This window comes from Xyrauchen texanus, chromosome 41 (assembly GCF_025860055.1).
Source record: "Xyrauchen texanus isolate HMW12.3.18 chromosome 41, RBS_HiC_50CHRs, whole genome shotgun sequence".
NCBI classification, from domain to species: domain Eukaryota; kingdom Metazoa; phylum Chordata; class Actinopteri; order Cypriniformes; family Catostomidae; genus Xyrauchen; species Xyrauchen texanus.
Window position 1 is genome coordinate 18,076,786 of NC_068316.1, and position 15,287 is coordinate 18,092,072.

At 37.5% G+C, this 15,287-nt stretch overlaps 1 protein-coding gene across 1 annotated transcript in view; it reads right to left on the bottom strand.

Annotated features, from left to right (window-relative positions):
• Positions 1 to 15,287, bottom strand: part of sema5a (sema domain, seven thrombospondin repeats (type 1 and type 1-like), transmembrane domain (TM) and short cytoplasmic domain, (semaphorin) 5A) — a 161,983-nt gene that overhangs the window by 62,474 nt on the left and 84,222 nt on the right. The window contains exons 5-9 of the mRNA XM_052113736.1: positions 14,049 to 14,111; positions 10,565 to 10,663; positions 7,494 to 7,707; positions 4,888 to 5,173; positions 4,007 to 4,142 (exon numbers count right to left, since the gene is read on the bottom strand). Of these exons, the coding sequence (XP_051969696.1) occupies positions 4,007 to 4,142; positions 4,888 to 5,173; positions 7,494 to 7,707; positions 10,565 to 10,663; positions 14,049 to 14,111 (798 nt within the window). The remainder of the gene's footprint in view (positions 1 to 4,006; positions 4,143 to 4,887; positions 5,174 to 7,493; positions 7,708 to 10,564; positions 10,664 to 14,048; positions 14,112 to 15,287) is intronic.

Genomic DNA, 15,287 nt, shown 5'->3' on the forward strand with positions numbered 1-15,287 from the left:
AACATTTTGATATGAAGGCGTATGCTTAAATGTAAAATTAGCTTTGTAGACAAAAATATAATTGTGCCAACATATTAATTTATTTAATTACAAAACAAAAATTTTATGAAACATTTGATTAAAAATGTATTAAACATTTGTTTTTGAAATGGATAATTTGGATCGAATAATTAAGAAAAGCAGCCACTAAGTGCCAAGCATATAGATGGCAACTCCTTCAATACTGTTTAAAATGCATCACAGGGTGATACCTCAAGGAGCTGGCTTAGAAAATGCCAAGAGTACATTTCTGCAAAATCTAGGCAAAGGGTGGCCACTTTGAAGATGCTAAAATATAACATAGATTTGTCATTTTCTTAGTCACAACATAATTCCTATATTTCAATTTCTATTATTCCATAGTTGTGATGACTTTCTATTATTCTAAAATGTGAAAAAAAATAAATAAAAATAAATAAAAAAAAATAATGAATGAGTAAGTGACCCTAAACTTTTGAACGGCAGTGTATATCTTCTGTGTACATTGTGTGATTTTGATGAAAATTCAGCTGTATGTTTGGGAATGGGGACTGATCACATTGATGTGGCTATTATGGGTCACGGTCATAGCGCCACCAACTGGCAACAGGAAGTCTGGCACTTTTAACAGACTTTGAAATAGCCCACTTATGTTTACATGAATTGCTTCAAAATTCTTTAGAATAATGTCAAGACACTGTGGATGTAAAATTGTAAAGGACTATTTTATATCTTAAATACAGTTGCCATGGCAATACATTAATTGTTATTATTACTCTCTTCCTATATTTGGGAATTTTTGAGGCACTTGGCATCCTTGAGTCATCAGCCATTAGTAAACATTAACAAGTTCATATTTCTAACAATCTGAATATACATGAACTAATGATATGTTAAACATTATTTTATGTTTGTAAATTATTTCTTAATGAAAGTTATTATAATGTGTTACCAAAAGGTTTAAACTAGCCTAAGCTGGTTTACTGGCTTTAGCCGGTATAGCTGGTCTCCCAGCCTGGCCAAGCTGGTTTTTAGCTGGTTTACCAATTTTCCCTACATCATTTAAACATCCCAGTCATATAATAAATTAGAGTATAACACTCTGGTTACTCATTTGTAACTGTCTGGGTGGAACTCTGGTCTCAGAATAGACTTTAATTGGTAAGTACAGAGTCTACTTCTGTGTTCCACAGGAGGGAATCTCTGATCTCATCTCTATTACATATACCCTATTTATTCATATAGCAATGACCATAGACCATCCATAGACCATAGGCGAACATAAAGATTCACAATTCTTTTTAACTCTTACTAATGATACAGAAAAAGAGCAATAGATAAAGATTAAGAAGTGTGGCAAACAGCTGCAGTAAGGTAACTAGCTTGGTTCTCCTAACACCCAAAATATTCACAAGAATGTAAACTCAAATGTTTCTTCTTGGCTTCTTGCCGAGCAAATTAGCTAAGGTTAGTTAAACTGTCGATATGTTTATAGTTAGCTAGCCTACCTGATAATAACTGGTTTAATGGTACAGACATTTACTGGTAACTCTGTCGTACCCTTGAGAACTGGGGTTTGTTACCACCACATTAATGCAAGAATGCACATTAATTATGTACAACAGGGTGCATGCTTACAGTGTATTGGCCAAGCATTCATGTGTGCCTTTCCATATTTACTTTGACTGTTTCTGGCCTAAGTTACTGTTTTCCTCCCTCGATGAGATTACAAGGAGAGAAATAAATTACTGTAGCTTGCCTAACGAAACCTCCATTCTATCCTAGATCACATATAATCAACATGAATCAGTTGGAGATGAGTGCAGGCATAATTTTACTCAAATGGGGTGCATGTTGGTCTTTCAGGAACAGAATATACGGTGAGCCATTTTCAATCAATGTTAGAACCCATAAAATTTGAGGCTCGTAAATCTGGCCTCCATAACATGGACAAATGCTTGATGAAGATGTCACACCAAGCTAGATAAATTGGGGCTCCTGTAGACCATGAAACCCCATGGTTCAAAGCAATTCCCTTTGAGGGGAAAAGAATGCAGTCAAAGACATCTTTTTTCCTTATGTGTGCCTTAGAAACATAATTATCAGGTCAGATCAGCTTCAATAAACTAAATGAGATGCTCATATTCAGCATATCTAGATATGAAAATAGGCTATACTGATCAGCTTTTATTTTTTAAAGGTTTAGATATGGTAGTCAAGCTGTTTTGGGGTCTCCTAGGTTTATGGGCCTCACACTACATTAAAACACATTTAACAGCCCTACTACTGAGGCTTTATAGCTATTATCAGACACTTAAGTTGACTACTTAAAACACCCATGCATTTGTTCATGTCGTTGTTTAAGCATAACGACCACTAAAATTTGACCAAGGGAATGGATTTTTGAAGAGAGTTTAAAAACGGAATGCTCTTCAAAATGTGTCACTGTGGTGATGTTATTTGAAACGGCAGTACTCCACAGTAGATGCAAATAGGCTTAATAAGCTCTTATCGCTGTAATTGCCCTGCAAAAAAATGATAAACTGGCAACTTTATTTATAAATTCATGAGCATTACAAAGGCATGGAAAAGGGGACAAATTAATGACCATGAGAAATGCTTGAGGAACAGTGATGCGTAGGCATAATCTTGAACCTTGGGCTTTTCTCTGCTATCATCGACAATATCAGACTTAGTTGTTTGTGGGCTTTGGGTGATTGGACAGTGTTCATTTTTGTAATTCCCCTTTACATATTATTCTCTTTTTTCCCCCTGAGAATAACCAGGCAAAAAACATGAGGCACTAAAACCAGCAAGAATCAGTAGCCATCTCATTTCAATTGGGCATGGGCATAAATCAGAGGTGGTATCCAGGTGAGAAAGTCAATTATTCTTCTGGTTGTTCACAGAGTATTGCCAACCGAAACAATACTTTTGAAGCAGCTGGATTGAATTCACAGTATCTACACACTGTAAAAGTAATGTTCAGTAAAATAACAAAAAATATTGGCACAATATATCATGTGATATAAAGTTTTCTGTCACGAACCCCGCTCCCTCGCTCCGCCCCCTCGAGCTTCCACGCTCGTTGCGCCCCCTCGAGCTCCCACGCTCGTTCCGCCCCCTCGAGCTTGCACGCTCTTTTTGCTCGCTCGAGCCCTCATGCCCACTTTGCTCCTACTCGCTCACATGCTCGTAGGCAATCTCCCTTCCTCGAGTTTCTCACGCGTTTCCAATCCCCCAGAACATTATGACCACCTGCACTCGCGTCATCTGCACTCCTGCACATTAGTTTCACCTGCACTCGTCTCATCACCTGTCATGGTTTACACCTGCACTTGCCCCTATATATATCACTACCCTTTCGTCTCACGGCTGTTGGTTATTGTATTTATTTTCCCATGTCTTTGCCCCCACTAGTCTCGTCTAGTTTTGATCCCCTCTTGAACTCCTCTTGATTACCCCTTTAGCTTGCCAGCTCCTCGTTCCCCTAGTACCCCTGTCTACTCCCTTTGTTAGTTTACCCGCCTCTCGATCCTGTTTACCCCGGCTTTGACCCTCGCTCCCCTCGACTACTCTCCCGGATTTGCCCCCTTTACTCTCTTTGATCCCCGGCTTTTGACCCTACGCTTCCCTCGACAACTCTTCACTGGATTTGCCCGTTTGTACTTTTGCCTGCTTTTATTGTTATCAATAAAGCAGTTCTTGACTTACATTGTGACTGTCTCATCTTGTGTGTGTGTGTCCGGGTTACATTTTCAAAATATATGAAAATAGATTTTATCAATCATTATGTAATTTTTGTCACTTTCATGTACAGAGCCACCCTCTAAAATTCAGCACAAAATCTATATATACTGAAAATAAGTGGAGAGATTCAATTATAAGCAAGAGGAAATTAATGTTTAAAAATTATGAAACCAGTTACTAATAATTTACTTCAGAATTATTAACAGTGTAAAGTGGCTGTCATTCACTGGGTGTTTACCTGGAAGTCTGGGTTGGGATTGGGGTAGGGCAGCCATGCAGAGCGAGAGTTTTCCTGGTACTTGAAAGGCCCACTGAACACTTGGGTAACAGCACTCAGATTAAAGACACACACTGCTGATGCGGCAATGCTGTTCCTAAGAACAGAGTCAAAGAGGTAGACAGTCACCACACACAAATACACACTTTTATTTACACCCTGCCAATCATTAAAGCACAGTGGGCCATAATGCGAAAAATGGATCTTTCTTTTGCTGACTGTGATACAAAGTAACATTACCAGAGAGATAAAAGCAAACAAGCTAAAATGTCATGGCAAATGTATGATATAAAAATCATAGTGTCCCCATTTATTTCACACCAAGGCAACTACTATTACAGTTTCAGAAGAAAATGTCAGCAGTGCTTGCCTATTCATCACTCCACAGGTCCACTGGTTATATGTGTTTGCCAGAATGTTGCTTTACAGTTACTAAGGTGTTTTGGGTGTTTGCTAGGTGGTTGCTTAGTAGCCCTAGTTAAAAAAGCCCACCTCAAGTCTCTTTTGATACAAGATATATTATATTATGGTCCATATGACTTGGGTTCCTTCTCTTAATGCAAATCTATGGGATTTTTCACCCATTATATCATCAATCAGGTGAAAAATCATAAACCTAAGTATGAGCAATAGTAATAGTGACGCTTGCCTCCGCCACTAAATAATAGCTGACCTTTGCTGACAGTGCATGCCTTACATTTTCAGAATTTAAATCTTGCTGGAGCTAACAAGCCATAAACTGACCTCTGAGGTATGAAAAACACGGAACTACACAGCAGATATCTAAAAAACTAACCAATTGCCTGACCCAGTGTGTTATGATCAAACAGTGCTTTACTCACACATTTGTGGTGAAGATCCCATAAAGGAGCTCCAGCTCAGGCAGGAAAAAGGTTCCCTGCAGCTCATTATAGTTGAATGGAATCTCGCCTGGTCGTGAACAATTAAGTCTGGCCTTCATGAAGGTAGTCCAGGTGTCCTCCAGCAGAAAACGGCCCCCAATGTCATTCTTACAAACCCGGGCAGCACGAGAGAACACAGTCCTGCCACAATCATGCTCCACCGCGTTCTCACGGAAGAAGAAGTAGGTAAAATTGCCGATGTCATAGGAGGAAACAAAGTTGGGCTCTGAGTTTGAGAGAAATGGGAACGTCAGTGATTAATAAAACATAGAACACTCATAAAGACATAGAGTAGCAATTATGTTCTATAGTTTATATGAGTGGAAAGATGCTTCTATTAATCTTTTACTTAGGTAATGGACAAACTAATTTGTCATAGGTGAAGAAAGAGTTTAGGTCAAGAAATTATCAAAGTAAGCGTACAGGTTTAAAGCTGAACTGTAATTTTTGTGCCACTAGTGTCACCAAATGGAATAGTAAAAATAATGTTGCCTTTGCTTGAGCAAATGTTGCTCAAACAAACACAAGTGGGCATAGCTGCAGGCCGTAGACCTCCAAATGGGGGCAGAGTCCCCAAAAGAGTGTTGAATTACTCCAAAAGGGGGTTGTGCCAACTCCAAAAGGGGGTGTCACTTCCTCGCACGGTTAAGGTTAGGGAAAGGGTTAGGTAAGGGGCTCTCTATAGCTTTAATGGCAGTTTGGAGCTCCTGCCCCTTTTTGGAGCAATGCCTGCAGCTAAATCCTTCTCAACAAACAGGGATGCGTTTCCCTCACAATGACATAACTCACTGCGTAATCACCAAAGTACGATACATTGTTGGAGAAATTAAGTAGCTAGTCACGACTGTTTGCCAAAACTGTAGTAACTGTGGCACATCCATCATTTGAACCATGTTTGTTCAACAAAATAGAGCTGTCATTGCTGATGTTATGCAGAGAGTGGAGTAATAACTTCTGCGAATATTAAATTATAAAATTAATTGACACGAACACAAGAAAGCCGTTTAAAGCGAGAAAGCTGTTGAAGACAGGAAAGCTGTATGCACTGTGTAGATACATATGCTGTAATAGATAGGTTTCCCTCTATATCAAACTTCGGGCTTCCCCCAACGCACTTGAGCACATACACACAAGCACACTCTTCAAAAACATATAAATGTCACTTATGAGTTAACATTGTGTGTGACAAAATACTTTCTCGTAACAGTCTTTAATCCCTTAAACAACTGCACTCGAGTTTATGTGACGTTTCAGAACAGCACATTTCTGCAAAAACCCGGAATAAGCCATTTTATTAAATGCATGTAAATGTGGTAAAAGTGCTGACAGAATGAAATATATTATGGAATAAAATATATAGAAGCCTCTGTAATTTCAAATAATGTCCACACAGGGGGGCCTAGGTAGTTCAGCATGGAAAGACACTGACGACCTCCACTGGAGTCGCAAGTTCGAATCCAGAGCATGCTGAGTGACACCAGTCAGGCTCCCTAAGCAACCAACTGGCCCGGTTGCTAGGGTTGTTAGAGTCACGTTGGGTTAACCTCCTCATGGTCACTATAATGTGGTTCTCACTCTCGGTGGGGCACGTGGTGAGTTGTGTGTGGATGCCACGGAGGATAGCCTCCACACGCATTATGTCTCTGCTGTAACGTGCTCAACTAGCCACGTGATAAGATGTGCAGATTGACTTGTACTCTAAGATTTGTACTCTGCCACCCGGATTGAGGCCACCATGAGGAGAGATTAGATCACATTGGGAATTGGGCATGCCAACATTGTGGAGAAAAGAAATTAAAATAATAATGTCTACACAGTAAACTAACAAGGAAATATGCTTTTAACCACAGGTAAAGAGCTGTAGTTCCGACCACACAACTTTGCAATGCTGTTTGCGAATGTTTGTTTGAACAATGAAATTTGCGACCATGGTTGGCTAACAATGCTTTTGGGAAATGCACCCCAGGGACCAGTATTTTAACACAGAATAAATTACAGACTTCAGCTTTAATTATCATTCTTCATTCAAAACCAATAATCACAATTAGTTTGATTTTCTCAAAGGCATAAAAAGATCAACTGCTTTGGTCAACTTTATGAGATTCAAAGTGATTGACAGTGATATAATTTGATATTTTCTGCTGAGGTGCTTAGCACATTTGTACAACATGAAGTGAAAAGGAAAAACTAAATTGGCAAAAGCCAATTTTCCAATTTTCTTTTAAAGTAAATCAGGTAAAATCCTTCTCTGTCAATATTTTCTGATAATGGCTTAACCAACTTTCAAAGCCATCCACTCAGACAATTCTTTTATTTTGGAAGTAATTTGATCTTGGATGGAAAAGTCTTCAATAAAGGAGGCCAATTTTCTTTTCTTTTCCAAAGTACCATACATTTGTGAAATGCAAAGAGAGAGCAATGATTTTTTATTTTATTTATTTGTACAAAACCCTTCAGAGTCACCAGATTATTCTGCTATTTATGACTTGCTATTAATTACAAAATCCAAATTAAATCATATCCCTCATCCCATAGCTCAGGCTTACCATTGAGCCATTTGGAGTTGTACTGGGCAGTGCGCAGAGGAGGGAGTCCTCCTAGACTGCGGTAGATTGCTGGGTCCCTGCCGGAAAAGTCCATTGCTGTGGCAGCATAAAGTTCACCACTTGAGGTGATGAGGGCGGTAGAATTATGCAGAGGGTTATAGGGGCACCTCGCCATTCCACTGATTTGATCGTGGATCTCAGTCAGGTTGGTTAGCTGTGGTGTTGCAGAGAGAAAAAAAGTTAATTTAGTCTAGAGATATCTCAACACAATAATAATAATAATAATAATAATAATAAAACATATACATTTTCTTAAAACACTGAGAAGCAAAAAAAAAAAAAGACAATAATTGTTATTTAGTTTTTACCATAAATCGAACAAATTTTTTGGAGGTTTATGTTTAAAAAAAGAAACACTAATTTGCCAATGGGACGCAATTTTATTTCTCAGGTAAATGTATTTTGCATAAGCTATTGGTTTATTTAGGGTCTGGGAAGAGAAAGTATCCAAAAGCTGGCCATGATTGATTGAAATCTTGAAAACGTTTTTTGAGTAATGATGCAATGTTATGCTGTTTGTTGAGCTGATGTGACAGTGAAAACTATTTTATCATTCAAATAATTTATTATAGCAGAGACACTCGTCCTACTTCCAGCCATGTCATGTGCTATTTTGCGAGATGGCAAAAATGTTTATCTCATTACTCGGTTGTCACGGTTAATTGCGGCTACAATGGCTAAATGCTAATCATTCGCAAAACACCCGATCTGTCCTTATGTGCAGTATATGGCAAAGCCTCAATTCTTGCTTAGCATGACATTTAGCCAGCACAGGGAAGCTACCATGACAGGGAGGTAATCTCCATTTGTATATGTTAAGCACAAGGGATATGCCATCACAGGAACAGTAGAGTACATAGAAAGATAGTTGCAACTTTTCATGCTGGTCTACATTTTTCAATATGATTTCCATGTTCCTTCATGTAGGCAGACAGCCAGGCCTTAGAAAAACCCTGACAGTTATCCTTTTGCACCACTGGAGAAGTCATTAGAGAACCACACTTGTTTAGAGGATTGCTTCCTTTTTCACAAGGGAGGAGATTTGAGGAGCAGTCAGAGTTGGCTCCTTTGTGAGCACAGCCAAATTCTGTTCATCATATTTTAAAATATTTCACAACATGAGCAAATATGGCAGGCTGACAGAGCAGTTGTCTGCCATAAAGATTCCTTGCTATCAAAAAGACTAACCCTATCTAATATTTGAAAAATCCAATTAGAATTTATGTTATAAACAAACTAGAAAAGGAAATGGTACTTCTACCTTCCAGTTATATATATATATCTGGTATGAATAAGTAGAACAATAATAACTTAATGGTTTTTTGATTCAGTAGGCCTAATATATCTCAAGCAGCAGTAAATATACAAGCAGTTAAACCCCATATAGAGCAGTTATATAACAAAATATCACACCAATAGGAATTTATTTTAAAGGAAGATAGCACTTTTTCCACTAAAAATCACATTGAAACCAAATGGTTAAAAATAATAACAAAAACAGCAAAGAACAGTGAAATTATCTCTGAAAAATGGTCTATTGTCAAAGAAATGTATACATTTTCAAGTGAGACTTAAGAATCCAAAATTGTCAAAATAGTTTTTGAGACCACAGTTTCTATGTAGCTAGAGATGTCATACCTTTAGAGACTATCATATTTTAATAACAGGAAATCTGACACACTTTTTTGTTACAAACCTATCAGTCTTTCCTGAAGGCAGATTAGATCCTGTGTGGCCTCACTTGAATGCTTTTATCTTACAAGCAGCTGATGGGCCACAACACTTGCCCTGTGTAATCAATGTAAAGGAGGATTATCCTTGATGTTGGCTTTAAGAAAAGCTCCACGAATGGGTGGAAGTCTCTTGGCATCCTTCAGGACCTAAAGCCCATTTAGTTGGCAGTGAAGTCTAGCAAATTTACATGTTTGGCAAGGCGAGGCAGTCTTTTGAAGCGGCAGTGCCAGGGAGATACTTCTGCCTAAGACAACTCTTAAAAGGATGTGCCTTTTCTGGGCGCAAAGAAAGATGAAAGGCGTTTATTGATGGAACACCTTCTAACAAATGGCATTCGGAAGCCTTTGTAGATATGGACAAGCTCCCCATAATGCACATTAATGGAGCGAGTTGAAAGACGCCTCTTCAAGACACAGGCAGCTGTGCTTGCGCTACACACTGAACAACTTTACAACCTTGATAGCCGTTTGTTTAAGATGCAGCTTTATAGGCGGCATTACAAGGACACAAAGGAGTGTGATACTGACTCTTTGCTCATGCCTTCCTGGTTCGATGAAGTACTTTCCTGCTGGCACGAGGTACTCATGATGGTAAATCCCTAGGGTGATTCAGCTTTAAGTCAATAATTCCTGCCATCCATCAAAGAGCCACCAAGGAGATGATTGTCATTTTATATGAGCCAACTGCCATCATCATTATCAGGTTTGAGGAAAGGATTGAAGAATAATCCAGTCATTCAAATTAAGGGATTCATGCACAAGAGACTTACATGCTTGAATGAAGAGTATGAGATTGTGAAGGAGAATAATAGGGAATGTCTGTCAATGTGCTTGGCAGGGATCTTTCAAACAGTTGCACTGAGTAACACTTATTGTTATAGGTAGTATGCTGTAACCCATGCAATGGATAAATTTGTCACAGATAAGGTGCATATGCTTGTACAGTAGTGTGAAACTTTTTTAGTGTAAACTTTTCACAAAAGACACGGGAGGATACAGATAATGCAAGTACCTGCATTATAAAAAATAAAAAATAAAAGCTTAGCCTAGACCTCAAGAAAGCTTTTTCCAAGGTGAAGCATTATTGTCAACAAAACTGTTATTGAAATAAACCACAGACTCTTGGTAGAAATGCCACATGCTATGCTACACAACCCACTCAGCAAAGAAAATGTCAAAAGAAGTCAGCGTGGGAGAGAGCAAAGGGCAAAACTGTCTTTCTAACAGGATATGTTACCTCTGCATTACATTTGCACTGCATGATGTGCATTACTTTACCGTTCGATTGGTGCAAATGGGTGTAAATGCATTTGTTCCGCAGGTAAAGAGCCTATCTCCATTGACCAGCAGGACACGGATGTAATTCTGGCACTCTTCCTGTGAAAAGATAAAAAATTACAAATAAAAAACAGAAGAAAACTGCATATAAGCAAAGTTGTCTAAGGCAAGTCAGTCCACTTGGTGGCCATTCTGGTAACATACCAGGGCAGCTGTTTTTTATGTAGGTAAGAGGCATACAAGCTCTTATTTACTTGAATGGGGAAAGGCACAAAATCTCCAAACATATTTGTCAAGATAATGTCACATCCAAATTGAATCTGAATCAGCAGTTCAATCTGACAATGATATCAATATTTAGTTCTTCTTTAGCTAAATTAATGCTTAACATTTTTATTTAGCTGGCCCAGTTAATGTTCAAAGTCAAACAGTATGTATTCTAGAGTAATCAAATGCAATTAAAAAGGTGACTGGCTCTTCAGCCACCATTTTGAGCATTACAGTTTTTTCTATTCCCTTTTTTCCTTTACAAATGGTCCATTTCATTCTCCTACATGGTCTCTGATATTAGCGCTAGCAAAAGTTTTGATTTCAACTCTAAGCACTGCATATGCAAAATTTGGAAAATTATAAGGCTGTCAATTGATTAAAACTTTTAACTTAATTAATTTCATGATGTACCAATTGAATCATCGATAAGCCCACCATAAATTTCTGACCAATCCTATCTTAGCAACTGTTGCCGTTCGCCTTTTCTCTGACAAGCGCTTGCTTTTATCTGGGAGTAGTGTGTTTGAGTTTTATGCCGAATTTTATAGAAAGTATATATAAAAAGAGAGTTTTTGCTAGGTCATTTGTAATAGTAACACGAGGTACCAAGAGAGGATACACGCTGTATTGTTTTCAATCTTAAATTTTTTTTAATCATTTTAAGAAGAGAATGCTATGGATTTAACTGTCAGCCCTCATTCCCAAATTAACATGTATAACCTCAGCAAGGACACCAAATGCTCATAGTAAGTGTGTTATGAGACTTTATAAGCAGTTCTGTTCACTTACACTATTGTTATCAGGTGTGTATCACCATCAAATATCTTTTTCTCTTTTCAAGTGACTGTGATAATCATTTGCCTCAATTCTGATGCACTGGCTCCACCATTTTCAATCAATTTATTTGACAAAAAACATCAGATAAATATGCTTTACAACCACTCATCATTCTAGCCCACGTAAGAATATTATCAATTTAATTTTATTGTTTTAATATTTTGCCAAAAACCCCACTGTTCATGGCATTCTCCCATTCTTTGCAATGGGAAGTTCTGCAAAGCTTTTCAGAGCGATACCCTGAGGGGGTGGAGATTAGCGAAGGGTCAATTAATTGATCGAATTAACTGCAATTAATCGCATATTTCAATATTTGCAGAGAATTGCCTCCAAATAAAGATAATTAAAAATAAATAATGCATAATAATTCAAATAATTATATATACAGTATACAGGAACACACCTGTAAATATATATATGTAGTTTATACACTTTTGCTTGCTGCATTTTTAAGCTACTGTGTCAAGCTAAATATTCTTTAAACTTTGAAAATTGTGTCACCAGATCCCTGCTTTCTGTTGTGCTTCGTCCAGCTCGATTCCTGTCTCACCAGTTCTCAATCTGTGGAAGTTCTGATGGTGCAGTTTGTCGAGGCCACCTGCTAATGTGGCTCGGAAAACATTAAGATACATGTACTTCAAGCTTCAATTGTTCTGAATACTTTCTTTTACTATGGAATTTATGTACGGGTCAGGAGACATTTATTGCATTATTTTTATTGTTTTATTTTTATATATATAATTAATCCCACTACTAATGCTTTAAATTGACAGCCCAAAAAAAAAATATTTGACTCTGAGACAGCTTCCAAAAATGTAAAGCCAGGAGCAACTTTACATTTGTCCTCCAATCAGATTTATAGCTATATAACGCCAGCTGCAGGACTTGCCTTTCAGTATACTGCTTCATTTCAGTGTTTTTCCAAGGCTTTTTTAGAATTTAGGGGCCAGTAAATCATGCTTGTCTCAAGTACTTGAAACCCTGTCACCCCTTCTCTTTTTGTGTTGATTTAAGGGTGTTCCAAGGCAGAGCTGGAGGGGTCTACTTTTCCGCTCATCAGAATGACTGTTAACTTGTGAAGCCATTCATTTCTATGCACTAAGCTGAGTCTCGAAAAGAAAAGCCTGATTTACATTTGCTAATGCAATTTGGCCTGGGAAGCAATGCACTGCTGTATGTGTAAATAAACTGAGATTTAATATGACTACCACATCTAGATGTGACATGTTTATGAAGACTGCTGACAGATGGCTACAATCCATAGTGTTATATAGTAGATGTTATGCTCTGCTTGCATTATAAAGAGAGCGAAGTGTATAGAACACAATCAACTCTGTCAAATTCTTTCCTTTGTTCTCGAAGCAACAGTCTCAACGAAACCAGATATGTCACTTAGCTGTTTTGTAAAAAGAATTAAAATAAAATGCATTTTGCTTTGTGAAGTGTACAATAACCAGAAATGACTATAGTCTTTAAAGGTGTAGACTAGAGTGTAATCTCTGCGGCATTAGTGACAAATGTTCTGATAGCACCACAGTGCTTACACCTTTTGGTGAATTTCTTGCTTCTTACTCATTTCGTCAGATTTCTTACTTTTCAGATATTTCTGCCAATAGCTTACCTATACTGCCCTACAAAGGCAAAATGCAGTAACTATGCCAAAACTCTCTGAATATTAAGCTGTGACAGGAGAAAGTATTTTAACAAAAAAAGATGTACTTAACCTCCAAGTCTATTCTGACCAACCATATGTGCCGTCTATACAGAAAGGCTCCATAATTCCAAGCAAGTTACGACAGCCACCTCCCTGGATAAGGTGGCTGTAATTCTGAATTACAATCACATGTTGGCCAGTCTTATGGGTCTCTGACCACATTTCATAAGTGAATTAAAAAAAACACTCACAGGGCCATTAGCACTGGCTTAAACCGCAGTGGGCCAATTGAAATACACCTTGGGGTTCGGCCGAGGTTGGAAGGATGGCTGGCCATCTCACACATAGTCCCTATCCTGCTCCCATTTGACTTAGCATGTCTTAGCTTAGTGTAGCATACTATAAGGCAAAGGAGGGCTCTTTGTCTCAAGTTTGACAGGGCTAGAGTAAGTGAAATATTAAGGCGACTTAAGAAGCAGTTTGTAGCACAAATCTGATCTGATTCAGTTAGAAAACACAAGGGAGCCAGTACAATTTCACAGAAAAGTGGAAGTGGGAATACATAAGCAAGAACTGTTTAATAAATTGTGGGTCTGCTATTTTAGGATGTAGGACGATTGCTTTCTTAAGTAAAGGTAACATAGTTAATCATCAAAACAATCTTCATTTTAACCAAAAGTACAACACATTAAGTATTGAATGAGAATGTGGGAATAAACTCACCTCTGATTTGCCCCGACTGAAACAGGCTCCTTTGGTAAACTCATCACAATGCCATTCTGCCCCCTGTAATCAGACAAATGAAGAAATATATCCTGAAATGACATGTTTTGCATTCATAGTAGGGGTGACTTTTGTTTGTAAATGTTTTTAAATGTCCTGTATTTTTCTTCATTTGTTCTTATTTTTGCTAAGTTTATATATATAAATATATATATATATATATATATATATATATATATATATATATACATACACAAATGCAAAGAAGTTAACATGAACAACAGATGTTCACACTGTTGCTGGTATTTAATATACAGGATTTTATCTTGGCCGTGAGGTCAGGGGCAATTGAAACACAAGTTATTAAAAACAATGTATGATTACATAGAAAGATAAAATCTTTGAAATATGTAATGGAATTACAGTATTTCATTTAAACATCTAGTTGAAGACTAGTTGAATATAACTACTTTTACATAACTACAATAAAGTAATCTCACTGACTTTTGTTTTAAACACATATAATTACTAGAATAATTGGTACCATATACAGGTATAATATACAAACGATTTAGTAATATTAACATTAAGCCAATGATATTATTACTTGGAGGTATGTTCTTATTTAAGACACTGTGTGTTAATACCATATAGGACTGACTTTATATTAGGTGTCTTTAACTACTGTGTACTTCAGCATTTAATGTACATACTTATTATGTACATATGTGTTACATTGTACTTGCATTTAATTACATCTGTAGATTCACTGTTATTCTTACCCATAAACCTAACAATACCCTATCCCAAACCTTATCCCAAAAATCATTATCTGATTAGGCAGCAAGGCAGCAACGCAGCTGCCTACATTTTCGGATGCTGCCATAGAATGTGAGTTATGAAGGAAAATGTAAATAACATTAGAATTTCCCCTCCCCTACATGGTCATAGATCAGGCATTGGTGTGTTTTATTCATTAACAACAGGAGAAAAAAAAACAGATCTGTATTTGTTACACCAGATCTGTGCATTAATTGATTCTTAAACTTAGTTTGATGTAATATACTTAGTTTGTATGTAATATAATATATATTAAATTCTTATCCTTTCTCTGTTCAGCCAGGTATTATTGATTTTCATTGGAAAGAGGGCAGATCTGCATGATAATCACTTGTATTCAGCTCACTGGCGTTCTGGAAACAACAACAGGCCTTTCAGAGGCTGTATGGAGCGTCCTTC